Genomic DNA, 20,565 nt, shown 5'->3' with positions numbered 1-20,565 from the left:
TCATGAACATCAACATAAACTAACAAAATTTTTGCAAACTGAATCTAAAACTATATAAAGGAACACTGTCTCATAACCAAGTAGGATTTACCCTGGGAATGCAAAGCTGGTTTAACCAACCAGTTTAATTCACTACACAGTCATCCATTGCTTAATGACAGGGATACATTCTGAGAAATGCATCGTTAGGCGATTTCATCAGTGTGAACATCATAGAGTGTACTTACACAAACCCAGATGGTATAGCCTACTACACACCTAGGCTATATGATATTAATCTTTTGGGACCACCATCATATACGTGGTCCACCATTGACCAAAAATGTCATTATGTGGTACATGACTATACCAGTAAAATAAAGAAGAAAAAAAGGTCATTTGAATAGGTGCAGAAAAAGCATTTAAAAAAATCAATGCCCCCTTCATTATAAATAAACAGAGAAATAGAAGAGAATTTTCACACCATGAACATCTTAAAAAAAAAAACCTACAGATAACATCATACTCAATGGTAAAAGGCTCAATGCTTTCTTTTTTTTTTTCTTTTAAAGATTTTATTTATTTTTTTCCCCCCAAAGCCCCAGTAGATAGTTGTATGTCATAGCTGCACATCCTTCTAGTCGCTGTATGTGGGACGCAGCCTCAGCACGGCTGGAGAAGCGGTGCATCGGTGCGCGCCCGGGATCCAAACTCGGGCCGCCAGCAGCGGAGTGCACACACCTAACCGCTAAGCCACGGGACCGGCCCATTTTCTGCTAATTTTGGATGGAGACTTCACATGTTTGATTTTTAGATTTTTGTCTTTTTTCTTTCTTTTTTTTTTTTTTGTGAGGGAGGCGTGCACACACTTAACCGCTAAGCCACAGGGCCAGCCCCTCAATGCTTTCTATGTACAAACAGAAACAAGGCCAGAATGCCCACTCTTACCACTTTTATTCTACACTGCACTGGAGGTCTTACCAGTGGAATAAGGCAAGAAAGAAACAGAAGGCATGAAGACAAGACATAAAACTGTCTTTATTTGCAGATGACATGATCATATACAACAATCCTAAAGAATCTACAAAAAAAGCTTTTAGAGTAAGTAAATTTAGCAAAGTCATAGGACACAAAGACCAAAATCAATTCTGGTTTTATAGAGTAGCAGAGACTAATCATAAAATTTACAATAGCATCAAAAATATATAGGAATAAATTTAGTGAAATATTTTTAATACTTGTGCACTGAAAACAATAAAACACTGCAAATAAAATTAAAGAACACCTATATAAGTGGAGCGATATACCATGTTCATGAACTGGAGACCTCAATACTGTTAAGATGGCCCAAAGTGATGTACAGATTGAAGAAATCCCAATCAAAATTCTAGTGAGTTTTTTGTGGAAATTGACAAGCTGATGCTAAAATTAATACAGAAAGGCAAAAGGCCTAGAACAGACACAAATCTGTTGAGAAAGAAGAACAAGATTGGAGGACTTAAATTACCTAACTTCAAGACTTATAAAACTACAGTAACCAAGACAGCATCATAATATTGGCATAAGGATCAACATATAAATCAATGCAGAATAGAGAACAGGTCCAGTAATAGACCCTACTCTTTTATGGTCAATTGATTTTTGACAAAGGTGTCACAATAATTCAATGGAGAAAAAGCAGTCTTTTCAGCAAATGGTGCTAGAACAACTTGATAAACGTTTGGGTTGGGGAGGAGGCCATACCGTTACCTTACACCATTCACAAAAATTAACCCAAAGTGGATCATAGACCTAAACATAATAGTTAATACTATTAAACTTCCAGAATAAAACATAGAAGAACATTTTTGTGACCTGAGATACATATGATTTAAACACAAAAAGCAGAAACCATAAAGAAAAAACTGAAAAGGTAGATCATAAAAATTTAAAACTTTTCTCTTTGAAAGACAGTTGAAAAGACAAACCACAGACAGGGAGAAAATATTTGCAAACATATATGTGAAAAAGGGATTGTATACAGAATATATAAAACACTCTTGTAGTTCCAATAATAAGAATATGTATAAAAGAACAAACAACCCAATTTTAAAATGGGTAAAAAATGTGAACAGACATTTCACAAGAGAGAAAAAAAGGCCAAAAAAGCACATCATTAATTATCAGGGAAATGCAAATTATAACCAAATGAGACACTATTACTAGACACCCAGCAGAATGGCTAAAGTTAAGAAAACAATATCAAATGATCATGAAGATGTGGAGCAAATGAAACTCTTATATATTGTTAATGGGAATGAAAAATAATACACTTTGTAAAACAGTACAGCAGTATCTTATAATATTAAACACATTTCTCATATGACCCAGCAATCTGTCATAGGTATTTACCCAAGAGAAATTAAAATTTAAGTACATACAAAGACTTGCCTGCAAATGTTCCTAACAGCATTATTCATAATAGCCAAAAACCAGAAGTGTAACTCAAATGTCCAACTTGTGAATAGATAAACAAACTATGGTAAAACCATAATACAGAATACTACACAGCAATAAAAAGGAACAAAACACTAATATACACAATATACTTGAATCTCAAAAACATGTAAAGGAAACAAAGCCAAACACGAGACTACTTACTGTATGATTCCATTTATATACAAATCTAAAAGAAACAAACTGTAGTGACAGAAACCAGTGGCTACCTGGGCCAAGAGTTAGGGAAAGGAATCAAATGGCATGAGAAAATTATTTAGAGTGAAAGAAGTGTTCTCTATTTTCAATACAGTGGTAGTTACACAGCTGTGAATAACTGCTAAATTCACCAAACTGTACACTCAAAAAAAAAGAGAGAAAGGAAAAAAGGAAAAAAATATTTGCAACTCATTACAGACATGGGGCTCATTTTTCTAACATATAAAGAGTTCATAAAAATCAATGAGAACAGAAAAGACTAACAACCTAATAAAAAAATGAGCAACGAAAATGAATAGTTCATTTACAGAAAAAGAAGACCAAATAGGTCTTAAATAAATTTAAACAATGCTTAACCTCACTGATATGAGAATGTAAAATTATACTGAGAAACCATTTTTCACCCATAGGATTGCCAAGAATTCAAAAGTATGGTACTACTGTCCTGTGAAGACAATATGGAAACACTCTTATAGATTGCTGGTGGACTAGTAAATTGGTAAAGTCCTTATAGAGAGTGATTTGGCAATATTTGTAAAAATTATAAATACATTAACCCTTCCACCCAACAGTAATTGCACTTCTGGAAATTTATCTTATAGATATATTTGCATATGTGTAAAATGACATATGTACAAGGCTTATCTGTAGAGCGTTAGGGTTTTTTTTGTTTGTTTGTTTTTTTAATTTTTTGTTTATTGTAGTAACATTGGTTTATAACATTGTATAAATTTCAGGTGTACATCATTATACTTCTATTTCTGCATAGATTACATCATGTTCACCACCCAAATACTAACTACAACCCATCACCACACACTTGTGCCGAATTAACCCTTTCGCCCTCCTCCCTCCCCCCTTTCCCTCTGGTAACATGGATGGACATTGAGGGTATAGTGCAAAGTGAAGTAAGTCAGAGGGAGAAGGTCAAATAGAGCATTAGTTTTAATAGCAGAAGATGGCAAACAATTCAAATGACTATTAACAGTGGAGCAAATTGTTAAATAAATTATGATACCTTCAAAAAATAAAATATTATGCATCTATAAAAAATAGGCATTCTCTCTATGTTGATTTGAAAACAGCTATAAAATACACTGTTAAACGAAAAATAGCAAAGAGTAGAAGAGCCAGTGTGGTATGCCACATTCTATGTAAATAAGGGGAGATAAGAATTTATATATTCATAATTGTTTGTATATGCATACAAAAACTTTGGAAAGATATGCAAAACTAGTAAGAATCATTACTTCTTAGAGTGAAGAACAAGAGGACAGATTATAAGACTGGAACACAATACATTTTAATTTCTTTTTTCTGGATAATGTAAATATATTACCTCTTCAAAAAGATTAGGTGAATTAATTAAAATAAAGTCTGATACAAAAATAACTAAGAGAATAGACACATTAAAGTGATATGTAAAGACAGGTTACAAACTTGGGGACAATATTTACAGTTCAAATAACTAAAAGATTAGTGTCAAAAATACAGAAAGAGCTCAATCAGTAGGAGAAAGACCAAAAATCCAAATGGTGAGAAATGAAGAAAAATCATGAACATATATATCACTGATGATGACACAACTAATAGTCAATAGACATAAAACAACGCTAAACTTCATTAATAATCATGGGAGTGAAAAGTAAAATACTCATGAGATACATTACCTCAACAAGTCTAGCAAAAATTTAAGTCTAACATTACGAATTGTTGGTGAGCATCTAGATCAGGGTGGGCAGGATGTAAAGCAGTACAATCACTTTGTAAACTAGTTTGGCATTATCTGCTGAAGCTAACTATGCAATGGATATACATAACAATCTTTATAGCAGCACTCATTGTATTAACAAAAAATAGAAAAAACACAAATACCATTGACAAGAAAAATGCATAAATAAATTGTGGTATATTCAGACAACCACAGAACAGTGGCAGTGCAAATGAAAAAACTATAGCTATAGCATCAATATGAACTCTCATACATTCAATACTGAGAAAAAAATAATAAATAAGTAGAAGAAAAAACACAGTTTGATTTCATTTGTATAAAGTTCAGAAATACGCAAAACCATGTATTATTTTCAGAATATATAGATATGCGGTAAAACTGAAGAAAAGGTATCAAATAAACACAAAATTCAAGACTGTAAGTTTTTTCTGCTGGTAGGTAGGAGGGCAGATTTGGACAGAGGAACAAAGGGAGTAGCAAAGATACTGGTATTGACCTATTTTTTAGATTATGTGATGGTGTTTCTTACTACTAGTCACTATTTCGTAATACATATAAATATCCTTTTGTATATACTTGATATTTAATAATTTTCAAAACTCTACAAAAAGAAATCAATCAAGAAAAGACAACATGCTGCAAAAAAGTTAGTTCTCCCCAGTTTAATTTATAAATAAGGAGATCTTAATAAAAGAGAGAACGTTTAAAGTAGAGAAGGTTAACTATTCCACTATCCAGCCCCTCAGCAGTATTGTGTGACTCAATACAAAAACAATAACAAAAAACAGACAGATAATGAATAAAAGGCATTTTAAGATGACGTCATATAAATGCAAAGGATAATCTTTTAAAGAATTTTTTAAAAAGACTTTAGATGGGAAATCACTGAGAGTAAGTTTGACTATCATTCCTTACCACTCACTTTCTAAAACAAGATAAAAGAAACAAATATGAAAGAAAAAAAAAAAAAACATTCTGGAACTATAATTAAAGTGCCTGCTATCAGAAATGTATAAAAGCAGTTCCATTCTCATAATTTATCTCATTAAAAAATATGAAAAACATATTTATTTATTTTCATTCCCTGCTATGTTCCTGAAAGGATTGTAAGGGATATACAGAAATAAACAGATCCTCCTTCAATAAAGGATTAAAGAAAAATAATGAGAAAACTGAGGAATTATTTAAAATATAATAATAAAATAAAGTCACGGTGAAATACACAAATGCAAAACCATGATGAGGTCTTACATAATTTTTTACTGGCTAAACTGGGCTCTAAATTTGCAGTCAGCTATAGCAAAAAAGGAAACACGATTAGTTAAAAGATAGTTATAAGTTAATAAACTCTACTCAAAGATCATTACCAGCTTTTCTTGATAGTGATTCCAGAGAGAAATATTTCTTATAATCTTATAAAGAAGAACTGAAAATTAACTACCAAACCACCAAAATATCCAGAAGGTTAATAAAATTAATGACTTATTAGGGGACCAGGAATTGAGGGAAATATACAAAAATAATTTGCAGTAAAATTATTAAAGTAATTAATGAAGCTACTTAAAATTCAATATAATATCATATAATAGTCACATAAAATTTACTAACCTTCCTGAATTGCCAGGTCCACACTTATCCCAGAAGCTGAATGCAGAAGTTTTTGATAATTCTGTGCATTTTGGTCAAACAACTGTACAAGAAGAGTACATGTCTTTTCATATTCACATCTGCTGACAGTGCACAACTGCTCCAACTGCTGAAACACAGTAGCAGTATCATCCAGTGGATCATCTAAATTACCTCTGCAAATATACAAAAGCAAGTTTGTAGACAACATTGGAGTGTTTTGTTCACCACAAATAAACTTTATCTAGTTAAATAAAATTCCATCAAGGATAAAGAAATAAAAGACAAATAGATTGGAAGGTAAGAAATAAAACGTCTATATTTGAAGACGACATGATTACATAAATAAAAAATGCCACAAAAAAACTACTAGTAGTAACCAGTGAGTTTACCAAGGTCCTAGCATAAGGATCAATATACAAAATTCACTGCATTACTATATATTAGCAATGAACAATTGGAAATTGAAATTTAAAAAACAGTATCTTCCAAAGGCACCTGAAACGTAAAAAATACTAATTAAATCTAATTAAACATATGTAACAACCAAAGACTCAATACTATAAAACACTGATGAAAGAGATCACAGAAGAGCTAAATAAATTAAAAGATAAACATGCTCATTGACTGCAAGACTTGATATTGCTGAGATGTCAATTCTTCCTCCAAATTAATCTACAAATTCAATGCAATCTCAGTCAAAATCCCAGCAGGATTTTTCTTGTAGATACTAGCAAGATGACTCTAAAATTTACATGTGGGCTGGCCCTGTGGCTTAGCGGTTAAGTGCTTGCACTCCAATGCTGGCGGCCCGGGTTCGGATCCTGGGCGCGCACCAACGCACCACTTCTCCGGCCATGCTGAGGCCGCATCCCACATACAGCAACTAGAAGGATGTACAACTATGACATACAACTATCTACTGGGTCTTTGGGGGAAAAATAAATAAATAAATAAAAATTAAAAAAAATAATAAATAAATAAAATAAAATAAAATAAAATTTGCATGGAAAAGCAAAGGAAGTAAAAGAGCCTAAACAATTTTGAAAAGGGAAAACCAAGGTAGAAGACTCACACTACCTGATTCCAAAGCTTATTATAAGGCTATAGTAATAAAGACAGGGTATTGGCAGAAAGAGAAACATACAGATTAGTGAGAATAGAGTCCAGAAACAGAACCACACATATGTGGTCAATTAATTTTTGAAAACAGTGTAAAGGCAATTCAACCAAAAGAGAAGTCTTTTCTACAAATGGTGTTGGAATAATTGGTCACCAATATGCAAAAAAAAAAAAAGAACCTCAAGCCTTATCTCATATTATACACAAAAATTAACTCAAAATGCATCACAGACCCCTAAAACCCCTAAATGTAAATTCTAAAACTATAAAACTTCTAGAAGAAAAAATAACGGATAAATTGGACTTCATCAAACTTTAAAACTTCTGCTTTTTGAAAGACTGTTAAGGAAATGAAAAGGCAAGCTATGGAATGGGAGAAAATATTTGCAAAACACGTATGATAAAAAGACTTGTAATCAGAATATATAGACCTCTCAAATCTCAATATAATAAACAGCCCAATACAAAAGTGGGCAACAGGGGCCAGACCAATGGCATAGTGGTTAAGTTCGAGCGCTCCGCTTCAGCTGCCCAGGGTTCGCAGGTTTGGATCCCAGGCATGGACCTATGCACCACTTATCAAGCCACGCTGTGGCAGGGGTCCCACATAAAATGGAAGAAGATGGACACAGATGCTAGCTCAGTGCTAATCTTCCTCAGCAAAAAGAGGATTGGCAACAGATGTTAGCTCAGGGCTAATCTCTCTCACCAAAAAAAAAATGGGCAACAGATTAGACAGACACTTTGCCAGAGAATACATACAAATAATAAAGCAGCACATGAAAAGATGCTTAACGTTATTAGTCATTAAGGGAATGAAAATTAAAACCACAATGAGATACCACTACGCACCTATTAGAATAACTAAAATTTTCAAAAACTGACAATATCAAGTGCTGGTGAGGATGCAGAGCAATTGGATCTTTCGTACATTGCTGGTGGGAATGCAAAATGAGACAGCCCCTGTGGAAAATAGTTTGGCAGTTTCTTATAAAGTAAAACATACACTTACCATGCACCAGGAAATTCACGCATAAGTATTTACCCCAGAGAAATAAAAACTTATGTTCACATAAAAATCTGTACAGAAATGTTTACAGCTGTTTTATTGATAATTCACAAAAACAGAAACAACCCAAACGTCCAACCCAAATGTGAATGGACAAACTGTGATAGATCTACAAAATGGAATACTATTCAGCAATAAAAATGAAAGAACTACTGATGCAATGTGGAGGAATCTCAAATGTATTAAGCTAAGTGAAAGAAGCCAGACTAAAAGACTATATACTATATAATTTCATTTATAAAGCATTCTGGAAAAGGCAAAAACTATAGGGAAACAAACAGATCAGTAATTGCCACCGGCTGAGGGTGGGGAAAGAGATAACTACAAATGGACCCAAAAGAACTTTTTGGGGTGATGGAACTATTCTGTCTTGATTATGATGGTAGTTATATAACTGGAAGCACTTGTCAGAACTCAGAACTGCATACTAAAAAGGGTGAATTTTACAGTAAGTAAATGATACCTCAATTTTTAAAAACTCAAGATGCAGAAGATGAAAATAAAACAGAAAAATTTAGTTTTCAATACCTCACAACTATGGCAACGGATTCCAACCGAGAAGTGATAAAGGCCTTCGTGATTTCTGGTGCATAAGTGTCTAATAAGTGGGGTTCAGTTGATTTCACAAAAGGAACTGATGCTACCATCCTGTGCCACAGAGTTAATAAATAATGCACACTGTTGGGAGCAAATTCCCAATGCTACAAAGAAACAAAGCAAATGTTATTTAAAATGACATTATATCTTCCTAGTATAAGAATTACAAAGGCAAAATTACTGAACATAGATTTTAAAATTAACTTTTCTTCTGATTATATAATCAATGCATACTTAACACAACAAATTTTGTAAATGCAAAAGGTCTTACACCAACAATCTCTCATTATTCTACCACCCAGAGATGATCACTATTAAAATTTTAGTGTGCTTCCTTCTAATCTTCTTTCCATGAATATTTTTTTCAGAGTTGATATCATATGGAAAATAGGAGGTTTTAAAATCTCCCCTAAACTTATAAAAAGAATTTTTCCAAAAAACAATCCGTAAAAACTTTCTTTTATTTGTTCACATACATTTTACCACAGCTTATCAATTCATTCTTCAATTATTAGATATTTAGATGGCCTATAAACTTTTATTATTATAAACTGTTATAATGAACTTTTTTACCTAAAACCTTACAATGAACATTTTTAGCAAAGGACTCGCTCATAGACGTTAAAAAAAATCCCCATCAAATCTTACCAAGAAATTATTTTAAAACTATCTACAGTTTAATATCAATTATATATTTTTTAATTTACCTGAAGGCTAGTAATGGTAAAATTAGCAATCAATCTGATAACTTCAGGATACTCCTTTACCATAACTAATTCTCCCAGCTGATAATTTGTCTTTAAACGAGCCAAAAATCGACAAAATTCATGATAATTACCTGGATCAGACAAACCCTAAATTATGAGACAAAAAGAAAGGCTTTTAAAAATACTTAGAAACAAACCAAAGCTAATGACCTATTATACCATCAATAAAATTCCAAGAGTATTTTATTAAGTCTTCCAGTTTTCATGAGTACTTAAGGGTACTTTGTGTCAAATGGGTAGATATCAATAAAGACAACAAATGATTCCTGCTGGATTTAATGTTGTCATCAATGATTAACAATAAGGAATCCAAAATAGAGGCTTTGCACCATGACAACTAAATTATAATGTTTGGAAACCCATTATATTACACAAACCATTATATTACACAAAAAATTTGCATGAATATGAGAGTGAGTGAGTGAGTGTGTGTGTGTGTGTGTGTGTGTGTGTGTGTGTAATGGGGCTTAAACAGAAGTCAATAGAGGACTTGAAAAATATTTAAGATGCAAAATAAGAATAAGCTCTTGAAACCCTAGAAAAGAGCAATACCAAGTGGACTTAAGTTAAATGGTATACGTTCACACACAAATAACAAATTTCTTTTAATTCAACAAATATTTATTGAGTACCTACAGGCACTGTGCCCTCAAGCAACTCCCCCTCAGTAAGTGGAGTCGTTCAAATAAATTACTGCAATATGGGGCAGAAAAGTACTACAAGATACAAAGGTAACTTTTAGGGGAGGATAGGTTAAAAGGAAAGACCAAGAAAAGCACCCTGGTTGTCTGTGAGCTCCTTGAAGTCAGGGCACATGTATTATTATCTTTATAGTTTGAGCCCTTTGCACTGTAGCTGACATGAAATAGAATTCAAAAAGTATTTATTTAATACTGAAAGAGTTTCTAAGAAATTTCATTCATAGGTGCTCCATGAAAGAATATAAAATAGTGTCTAGTTATTAAGGACAAATTACTAAAAGATATTTTGTACTTATAGATCTTGAATACATGTTTGTAATTCTAAAATAAGATAATATTCAAACTAACTTTCACAGCCATGAAACATCAACATGAGGATGTTGGAAAATCAATTAAGAGAATTATCTAATATTAGTATACTATCTTCCACATGTTGATTGATGAGAGTGAGTTAAACAACTAAAACTTTCAAAGCATATTGGTAAAATCCCACTTAGCAGCAAAACATAAATTTCAGTTACGCTAACGTTGAAAAGATCAAATGCACAACATGTAAAATACTCCTGATAATAACCTGCAAAAACAATTGCTCTTTACAGGGTAAGCACATTTTCTTTATGTACAGATATTATACATTCCCTCAAAAGTTATTAATAACCAAGAGTCTGAGATAAACCTCCCTAAATCATCATTTAACCTTTTAAAATCGGTATCTTCATTACAGATATTTTAAACTAAAGACAAAATAAAAAGTGAAACAAAAAACTTTATTTAGGTACCCAAAACGACTGATTAATAACGGCTTTGCAATTCTCTGAAATGAATATTGCCATTGAAGCTTTGCAGCTAATGTAGAGGGTAGATTTTAAAATCTATAAACTCTTGTTTGTCCACAAGAGGGCAAAAAGCATTATTTCATAATTTAAAGCCACTTATTCCAACATTAACATTCAGATTTATATTAAGTCTTCTAGTTCAGAAGACAGATATAACTCTCAATTAATCACTTTAGTAATCTCAGAAGTGGAAGCAAAGAAATGCAGTACAATGGTAAAAAGCAGAAGCATAATAAGATAAATAAGCTCTATGCATATTCACTTAAAAGAATGGAAAAAATAAAAGAGGAAGAACACAGAAGTCTGTCAGGAAAACATCCATTTTTAAAAACTGCCTATTTCTACTACAAATGAGATCTAAGGAAGATGAATATGATACTTCATATTTCCTTCCAGGATCACAGTAAAGTCATGAGTTTATTATGCACCTTTCAGCAGAAAAACTGTATTTCTATATGCTAAGTATTAATTAAATTACTTCATAAATACCTGAGGGCTTTCAAGAATCCTTTTTACTCCCTTAATTAAATTACCAAGGTACTTGGCACGTTCAGGACTGCTAAATAAGGACCTTCTCGTAGAAGCAAATTGAACTAAACATGAAAGTGCCTAAAAATAGGAATAACAAAATTCATTTCAATTTTAAAAGTAACTATGGCCACATGTAAAGAACATCAGTCTTTACATAAAAAATATTTTTTTAATTTTAATGATAAAAAAGCAGTATAAAATATAAAAATAATGAAAGCTAATCATCATCAATCACCACCATCACCCACAACCCTGCAACCCCACCACTAAAATTCCTATTTGTGTGTATTCTCCTCTAATATTTTTTCACATATCAAATATGCCAGAGCAGAGCCTGGACATGCATATACTCAAAAGGCTTCCAATTGGTTCCATGCCCAGTTCTGTTTGTGAACCAACAAACCAGGTTCTACCAAAAAGAAAATATGGTTTTGTGGTAGACTATGTTTGGGAAATACCATACATTATGCACTGTGGTATCCTGCAAGTGGGAAAAGAAATCCTATAATTTTACTTAATCCCACACGTCTCAAATTTATTTGGTGATCGAACACCTAACCCATACCATTCATTAGTATCTTAAGAAATGATTTGGAAAATGCTGCTGGAAGAGTCAGATACCCTATAAAAATTCCTACAGAGTATCTGTGGCCTAGTTATCTTCCTAAAGTTAATACTTTACCAGACAATTTCAATCCTTGGGGTCTTAATTCTACTACTGGTACCCACTGAAGTCTGTTTGATCATTAAGTGAGAGGCCCAAAATTGGCAACTTTCAGGCCAAACTGGTCCATGTTTGGTTTTGGTCCACACATGCTTGCTTATCCACTTTTTTAAAAAAATTAGAATTAGTTGTCAACATTTAAATATTTCAATCAGGAGATTTTACACAAAATGTCTAGCTCTCTTGGCAAGGGTGAGAATAGGGACAAAAATCAGAGGATCACCTTTTTAGATGTTCTCAGTTTGCCATAGTCCTTACTATCAAAAAAACAAAAACAAAAAATCTAAAAAAAAACAACTCCTTAGGCAATTCTGATGTGTAGCAGGTTTGGGAATCACTAGTGTACTAAAAATATGTATGGTTTTGGGGCCAGAAACACCTGGATTTGAATCTCGGCTCCAATATTTAGTTTGCTGCCCTGGAGAAAGTCACTTAAGCCAGTCTGGGTCTGTTACCTTGTCTAAATAGGAAGGATAATAATACTTACCTTGCAGGGCCACTTTGAAGATGAAGTGAGATAAGCACATATATTGGAGTATGCCCAATAAATGTCAGTTACTTTCTCTTAAAGCAGTTGTTTTCCACTTTATTTTCTGAGTACCAGCAGCTTGTTTGTTTTATCCCAAAACATAATTGTACATGAAACTGGTTTTTAAACAACTAAAAACAAGTCTATTCTGGTTAAAAGACAGAAGGCTAAAAAGCTCTGTGGCACCACGTGGAAACATGAGTGCCCTGTGAAATCCAGTTTAAAAACTACCACCTTAAAACTCTAGATTAAAGAGCAGACATGTTTTTTTAAAAAAAAAGACGAGTATTTTTGTGAATCTGTTCCCTCCTTCTAGGCGATAACATATCTAAACAAACACACCACTGATATGTACTTTAAACCTGGAACATCTTTTTTCTGGAAATGGTGATATTAGAATTCCCCAACTTTACTTCTACAAGCTTAGATATTAAACTGACAACTTTTCTTTTTTTAATCTTGCCCAGTCTCTGCTTTCGATTTCACAAAGATGGGGTCTATAGTCTCAAAGTTCTATATAACCAGAGATTTTCAAGAATTTTTTAAGCACACAACAGAATTTGATTCAAAAAATAAATGAACTGGAGTGATGAGCACCAAATCAAGTGAGCAGATCCCCTGTGCTTCTCATTCAGTGATATCTGAGAGGGCTGCCTGGCAAGCCTAAGACATGAAGCCAGGCAGGGTGGACAAAGAGTTAGAGAGAGGGCAAGAGAAGGAAAGGTACAGGCAGAGTGGCCAACTACTGGACTGAGGCCCAGAAGAAGGGATGGGGACTACGTGGGAAGGAAGATATACTTAGAGGTTGATAGGCTGTCTTGGCTCTGGGCAGGAGCTAAATCAAATTATTGGTTCTGGGCTCACCTGTGAAACGGAATGCACTGCTGACTATAAACAGAATCTGACAAATAACTTAAGCAATATAAATCCCAGAAGACATAAGAATTTCTTGTGAGAGGTAAATCCAACCAAGAACATAAACAGAATTTTTTTATAGAAAATATATTTCACCCTTAGATAAAGATCATATGTACTTTTTAATGAAATAATGAATGGTTTTTACTTACTAACTGAGATAGCAGTGGTGGAAGCGAATGATACAAATTGAAGAAAAGATCCAATGTTTCTGGTTCCAGGAAAACTGGAAAAAAAAATATTTTCTACTACCATTACTTTCAATTCAGTGATCTTCACAGGTCAGTAAGACATTACCACACAAACCAAGAACTCCAAGACCTCTGCATGTGGCCACTCTTTCCAGTTAGGCTTAATTCCTTTTTAATTCCTAGCTATTTTTCTTTGAAAGATGAACTAATAAAGAGATGGAGATAATTACCTAAGATGTTCCTTATTTCTATGTAGCATCTACACTACTTACTTCCCACTATTTTCACTAGAATTAAAGTAATATAAACATTAAAAAATTCAAATAGTATCAAAAAGTAAACAGTACTAAAAAGTGTATAATAAAAAACAGCTGTACCCTACTCTATTCCAACTACCTTTCAACCCCTAGCTCTACTTACATACGCATTTCCAAATAACATGCTATGTTACTATTTCTTTATTTGATTATTTTACTTTAGACATCAAATGAATTCCTGTTACAGTATATGAGGTTTTAGCTGTCTAATCACTCACTCCACCACCCTCTCCACAATCCATCCTCTCAAAAACCCATCCACTATTGTAACAATTTGGGATTAAATCAACTCTAAGTGTTTACATTTATTATGACTATGTAAATAATGTTAACAGGTGAGCCAACGAGTACACTATGATTATATCACATTTGTAACACTCTCTGGATTTAATCATAGCATCTTTTCCATGAATAGTTGTATATTTATCTGTCACTGATTCTTTCCAAATGCTCTGACAGATTGCAAAATGTTCTTCATGCCCTTTTCCACATGATCAATAGCATCAAATAATCTATCATTTCCATTTTCCCACCCCTAGACCTCCCAGAGACTTCAACCTGGACTGGTTGTTCCTAAATTTGTTATATAATTATCTCCATTCATTGTCATCTTACGTTGAAGCTCCGTTTTCTCAAACCCCAAATCTTTCACACTTTCTTGGCTTGTCTATCAAGTAGCTTCCTGAGAGCAAGTACATAAGGGATAAATTTCAGGAAGATTTGCATATCTGAAAATGTCTTTATTCTATCTTATACTTGATAATTTCAGTCTAGTTTGAAAATAATTTTCCCTGAGAAATCGAAAGATATTACTTCATTGTCTTCTAGCTTCCAGCGCTGCTGCTGAGAAGTCTAACATCATTCTTGATCCCAATCCTTTGTAGGTGACTTACTTTTTCTTTCTGGTAGATTTTAGGATCTTCTCTTTATCCTTGTCATTCTGAAATGTCATGATTATGAAGCTAAGTGCATTTTTTTTTCCATTCATTGTGATGGGTACTTGATGGGACCTTTCAATCTGAAAATTTATGTCTCAGCGCTGAGAACTTTTTTGGTATTATGTGTTTGCATATTTCTGTTTTTTCTGTCTTCTTTCTCAAATTCCTAATAGTCAGATGCCAGACCTCCTAGCTTCACCCTCTAAAGTTCTTATATTTTTTTCTCCTATCAAATCTCTCCTTGCTTTTTTGTTCTACTTTCTGGGCTATTTCCTTAACTTATCTTCCAACTCTTTTACTGAATGTTTCATTTTGGCAACTGTCTTTTATATTTGGAACATTCTCTGAACTTTCCTTTTTAAAACAATATCCTATTCTTGTTTCAGGGATGTATTACCTTTTCTTATTGCTCTGGGGATATTAATTACATCCTTTTGAAGTTTACTTCTACTTTTCACTTCGTCTCTGTTTCTACTAACTCTCCCCTTTTTAAAAAACTTTTTGAGGTGTTTATAGATTCATATGCAGTTGCAAGAAATAATACAGAGAGACTCCATGTATCCTTTACCCAGTTTCCCCCAATGGTAAGTTTTTGCAAAACTACAGCACAATATTACAATCAGGAAAATACAATCCACCAATTTCATTCACATTTCCGAGTTTTACGTGTGTGTATGTGTGTCTGTGTGTGTGTGTGTGTGTGTGTGTATTTAGTCTGTGCAATTTTTATTACATGTGTTGGTTCATGTATTCAGCACCACACAGAGTCAAGACACTAAGTCCCTTTTAATTGTTTGTTTTAGTCTTTGATCTCCATTTTAGAAGTTTTCACAAAATCTGTGGTGTTTTCTCTACTACATCTGATATCCCTGAATGTGAAACCTCTCCAGTTTAATTTCTCGAGGAAACAAAGCTCTGATCTTAGGAAATGAAACGGAAGTGCACACAGGAAGAAAGGAGAAAAGGCAGTCACCTAGATGCACAGGTAGTAGAGAAGATCCTGGGGAATTTGTGCAGAATATAGACTTTTTACTAAGACCTTTCAGCTCCATTCCCCACCTCTGACTTCAGGAATACGCTACTGCCATCATCTTTCTGGGATGTGTGAGAGAAAATCAGCTTGCTTTTTCTTGGTATCCCTCTCTATAAGAAAGTAAGTTGCAATTCTGCTCTGCTAAATCAGTTACTCTATTTTATTCTCTTTATAACCTTGAAAAATATGTTGCTATCTCTTGCCAACTATTGCACCCTCTCCCACTCTGTTTATCCAAAAGTTTCAAAACAGAACTCTTCATTTTCCCTCCCAAACCTGTTTTCCCCCTAAAGTAGAGCTGTCTTTTCTTTTTGCCAAAACCACAATATGGAAGTTATATTTGATATGAATTGGGGAAAACAGATTTCAATAGTGGGTAGCAGCAGCTACCATGGGTTACAAATCCATTTGAACTTTTTGATCATCTAGCAAAAAATAGAGATAATTGCACATAAAGCAATTATATTGCTTAATTCTGTGCCTTTTATGCTAACCATCCCTCACACTAAACTTTTTTCTTACTTGTTCTCCAGGTTGTTGGAATCTGCACTGTGCAAAGATCATCTGCAGATTCATCTGCTGAACTGCCAATGAAGTCAAAGTTAAGGCAGTTGAGGACAAGTTTCAAGACCTGCATTACTAGATTTTGTTGACCTTGATCCTGAAGATTTAAAGGTTTGGCCAACACCTGAAAAAAGTTCAAAGTCAAATAAAACATTATGAAATATGTCAATAAACAAATTTTTACTCTACTAATTTAAATAATTCTTCAATGCCCAATTAAAATTAGTAAAAAAAGAGTTTGCAAAGTTATGTTGTATATATTAGAAAAAATTGTAAAATCACTATCAACAAAAATCTATAAGTTATTATAGATTTTAAATTTTGTTTTTAAATTTAATTTTGTAAAATGGGAATAAAAACTTTTATACTTAACTGCAAACTGTAGGTCACCTTCAAAAGTTATAAGAGTAACTTCAGGACACATTTTACACAGCACAAATGTATAAATGCATGGGATTCATAGCTCAAAGGTTGTTTGGAATAAGCTGAAAATATAACATTCTTCAAGAAAAAGTGGGGGAACTCCATGCATAAATGATCCATATTGAGCAAACAAAAGTTCTCAGAGCTGTTTAACTATGGGAGGACACTCATAAGCTTCTGGAGAACAATCCTGACCCCCCCAAAATGTCCATCCTGACACAACCAGAATAGATTATATCTCCTAGAGATACATCGTGAAATATTTGTGGAGGAAATGGTATGAAGTTTAAGATTCTGCTTCAAGAATAATACAAAAAGAAATAAAGTGGTTAGGTAAGGGTAAAGATGAAACAAGACTGGTCATGAGTTGTCACTGCCTAACTGGTTGATGGGTCCAAGGGAGTTTATTATACTATTCCATCTTCTTTTGTATACATTAAAATTTTCCATACTAAAAGAAAATTTTTTCAATAATAGAGGGTCATTCAGTCTGTCCTAATGTAGCAGTTATCAAGTTACTATACCACAGAATTCAAATAAGTAGAAACTAGCGATTAGTGGAACATACTTTGGGAAATGTTGTACTACACCAATTAACAAGCTTGAGCAGCATGATGGAGTCCCTGTATTACAAGAGAACACAATATAATTATGAATGTACTATCCCTAATGTTCAAGAGGGTACTAAGTAGCAAATGGGGAAATGTTACTTCCCGAAGAAATTATTAAAGTCAACTATCTTGGCTCAACTATGAGTAAATATTGATAGCTGATGAATTAGGAAAACTTACTGTCATTTCATTGTTCATCTACACCCCATTAAAATATGGGCAGGGCAATAAAGAAACTAAGTCTCAATTAGCTTCTGCAATAAATAATTTACAGTAGGAAGACAATGAAACTACTACCTAAAGCAAGTTACTAAATTCCCTTTGGATTTTACTTTATTATATCCCAAGTAAGTAAAAGTGAATTTTTTGGAGCCTCTTACTGATATGTGCAAATTTACTGTACTTACATTAAGATTGTCCACAATAGCTACTCAAAAGGCAGAATGGAGGGGACGGGACTCATTTGAAATTCTTTTGAAACTTAACATTTCTTAAATACTCTAACCAGGATATTGAATTATTAAATAACTTACCTCTTTTAGAAGAGAGCATGCTAGCACTAAAATATCTTTGAGAGAAGTGTCACGAAACGAGGTAGCTATTTTCCTGTGTTTTGCTGAAGGTCTAGAATAATCAACCTAAAAAGATCAAGATAAATTTATTTAACCAGACTTACCAAATAGCAAAGCAAAAATTTACTAAGTAAGGAAAGGAATGGAAATAATGATTAAAGACTCATAAAGTATAGAGCTAAAAGAGCTTTTACATATCTACTAGGATATGTGCCTTGCTTAAGGTTACTCAAAGAGTTAATAGCAGAACCACGGTTACAACCTAAGTTTCTGGACTGTTTCAATTCAGTGCTCTTTCTACAGATCATACTGATGCCAAAATTAAAAAGCAGAATTGATCATACAACTTTCAGAGGCAATATAAATACAGATTACAAAATAACAGATACCAAGACTATCAACTCCTGAACCATGCACCATACTTCACATTAGGCAAGTAACAGCTTTTCCACTCCTCAGACTCCACCTATAAAATGAGAAATCTCTAAGATAATTGTCAAATTCTAACTTTCTGTGAATCACCAAACTGAATCAGTTACAGAAAAATTCTTCTATATGAAAGTGATATTTCTATATACATCAGATATGTCATCGGTTCATATATACTTAGTATTCTAAAAAGAAACAAAGGCAGAAATTATAAATAATCAGAAATCTGATTTATTACATAAGCAATAGCATATTCCCTCTGAATATTTTATTGGTTAATGATAATTTTTAAGAATAAATTTACAGGGGGCCAGCCCGGTGGCGCAAGCGGTTAAGTTCGTGCACTCCGCTGCAGCGGTCCGGGGTCTGCCAGTTCGGATCCCAGGCACGCACCGACGCACTGCTTGGCAAGCCATGCTGTGGCGGCGTCCCATATAAAGTGGAGGAAGATGGGCACGGATGTTAGCCCAGGGCCAGTCTTCCTCAGCAAAAAAAAAGAGGAGGATTGGCAGATGTTAGCACAGGGCTGATCTCCTCACAAAAAAAAAAAAAAAAAAAAAAAAGAATAAATTTACGAAGGCTAGTTCTTGAGCCTCTAATCTAAATTATAAGGTCAAAACTTTACTATTAATACCATCAATATTTTCATTTATCAATAGGAAACAGCCAACAAAGCTGAAGTCTGATACCCAAACAATTATTAACACCATGGGCTACAGTTGTTATAACATTCCCTTTGCTATTTGGAAGAAGAAAATAAACCATTTCCCTTGCTAATGTTTATAGATTTGAAAAAAACAGTGAGCTCAAAATTGATTATCTGACACTTGCTAAGCTCCATCAGACAATTTAGACTCTACTTAAATGCCACGTTTACTTATAGAAACATGAAACATAACAGAAGTTCAAAGTGATTACAGAAAGTAGTTACTGGAATCTGTATCCAATATGTAAGATTCAAATTAGCATTTCCAGTATTCCTTCCTTCTTTCAAATCAAACTTCAGTCTCTCTCTCCTACAGTACTTCCCTCTATATATAAAAAAAATTTCTCCTTAATAAGAAGTCTGTAGAAAGTAGTAAGCAATAGAGCTAAAATAGAAATCCAGGTCTTATTTCAGAGTTGTCTTCAAGACCTACATGCTTATTTTACTGGGGTTACTCACTTAGATATCCAATTTTTTGAGAGGAAGGATTGTGCATCCATTTTCTACATTGCCATGCAGGCCAACAATATTTTACTTCTTCTTCTTTTTTTTTTAGTGAGGAAGACTGGCCCTGAGCTAACATCTGCTGCCAATCTTCTTTTTGCTTGAGGAAGATTGTCCCTGAGCTAACATCTGTGCCAATCTTCCTCTATTTTGTATGTGGGATGCCACCACAGCATGGCTGGATGAGCAGTGTGTAGGTCTGACCCGGGATCCAAACCCATGAACCCGGGCCACCGAAGCGGAACACACGGACTTCACCACCACCACTGGCTAGTCCCTATATTTTACTTCTTGATGATTATATATTGACTATACTCCAGGAACAATAGACTTGGTTTCTAAAAAATCAGGATAACATACAATCCTCTCAACTTCTAGGAAACCTCAAGTTTAGATCTTTTTCTTAAAAGATACATCTTGTTATTGACACTACATGAAATTATCTGGCTCACATT

General features: G+C 33.6%; 1 protein-coding gene across 4 annotated transcripts in view; it reads right to left on the bottom strand.

Annotated features, from left to right (window-relative positions):
* The window catches only part of RANBP17 (RAN binding protein 17), a 344,596-nt gene that overhangs the window by 289,298 nt on the left and 34,733 nt on the right, over positions 1-20,565 (bottom strand). For all 4 annotated transcript variants that reach the window (XM_058545803.1, XM_058545811.1, XM_058545813.1 and 1 more), the window contains exons 6-12: positions 18,433-18,537; positions 16,824-16,989; positions 13,975-14,048; positions 11,613-11,732; positions 9,527-9,673; positions 8,751-8,923; positions 6,014-6,207 (exon numbers count right to left, since the gene is read on the bottom strand). In XM_058545803.1, the coding sequence (XP_058401786.1) occupies positions 6,014-6,207; positions 8,751-8,923; positions 9,527-9,673; positions 11,613-11,732; positions 13,975-14,048; positions 16,824-16,989; positions 18,433-18,537 (979 nt within the window). The remainder of the gene's footprint in view (positions 1-6,013; positions 6,208-8,750; positions 8,924-9,526; positions 9,674-11,612; positions 11,733-13,974; positions 14,049-16,823; positions 16,990-18,432; positions 18,538-20,565) is intronic.

The sequence above is a fragment of the Diceros bicornis genome, chromosome 1 (assembly GCF_020826845.1).
Source record: "Diceros bicornis minor isolate mBicDic1 chromosome 1, mDicBic1.mat.cur, whole genome shotgun sequence".
Lineage (NCBI taxonomy): Eukaryota > Metazoa > Chordata > Mammalia > Perissodactyla > Rhinocerotidae > Diceros > Diceros bicornis.
Note: the sequence above shows the minus strand (reverse complement) of the source record. Positions and strands in the feature narration are given on the sequence as shown.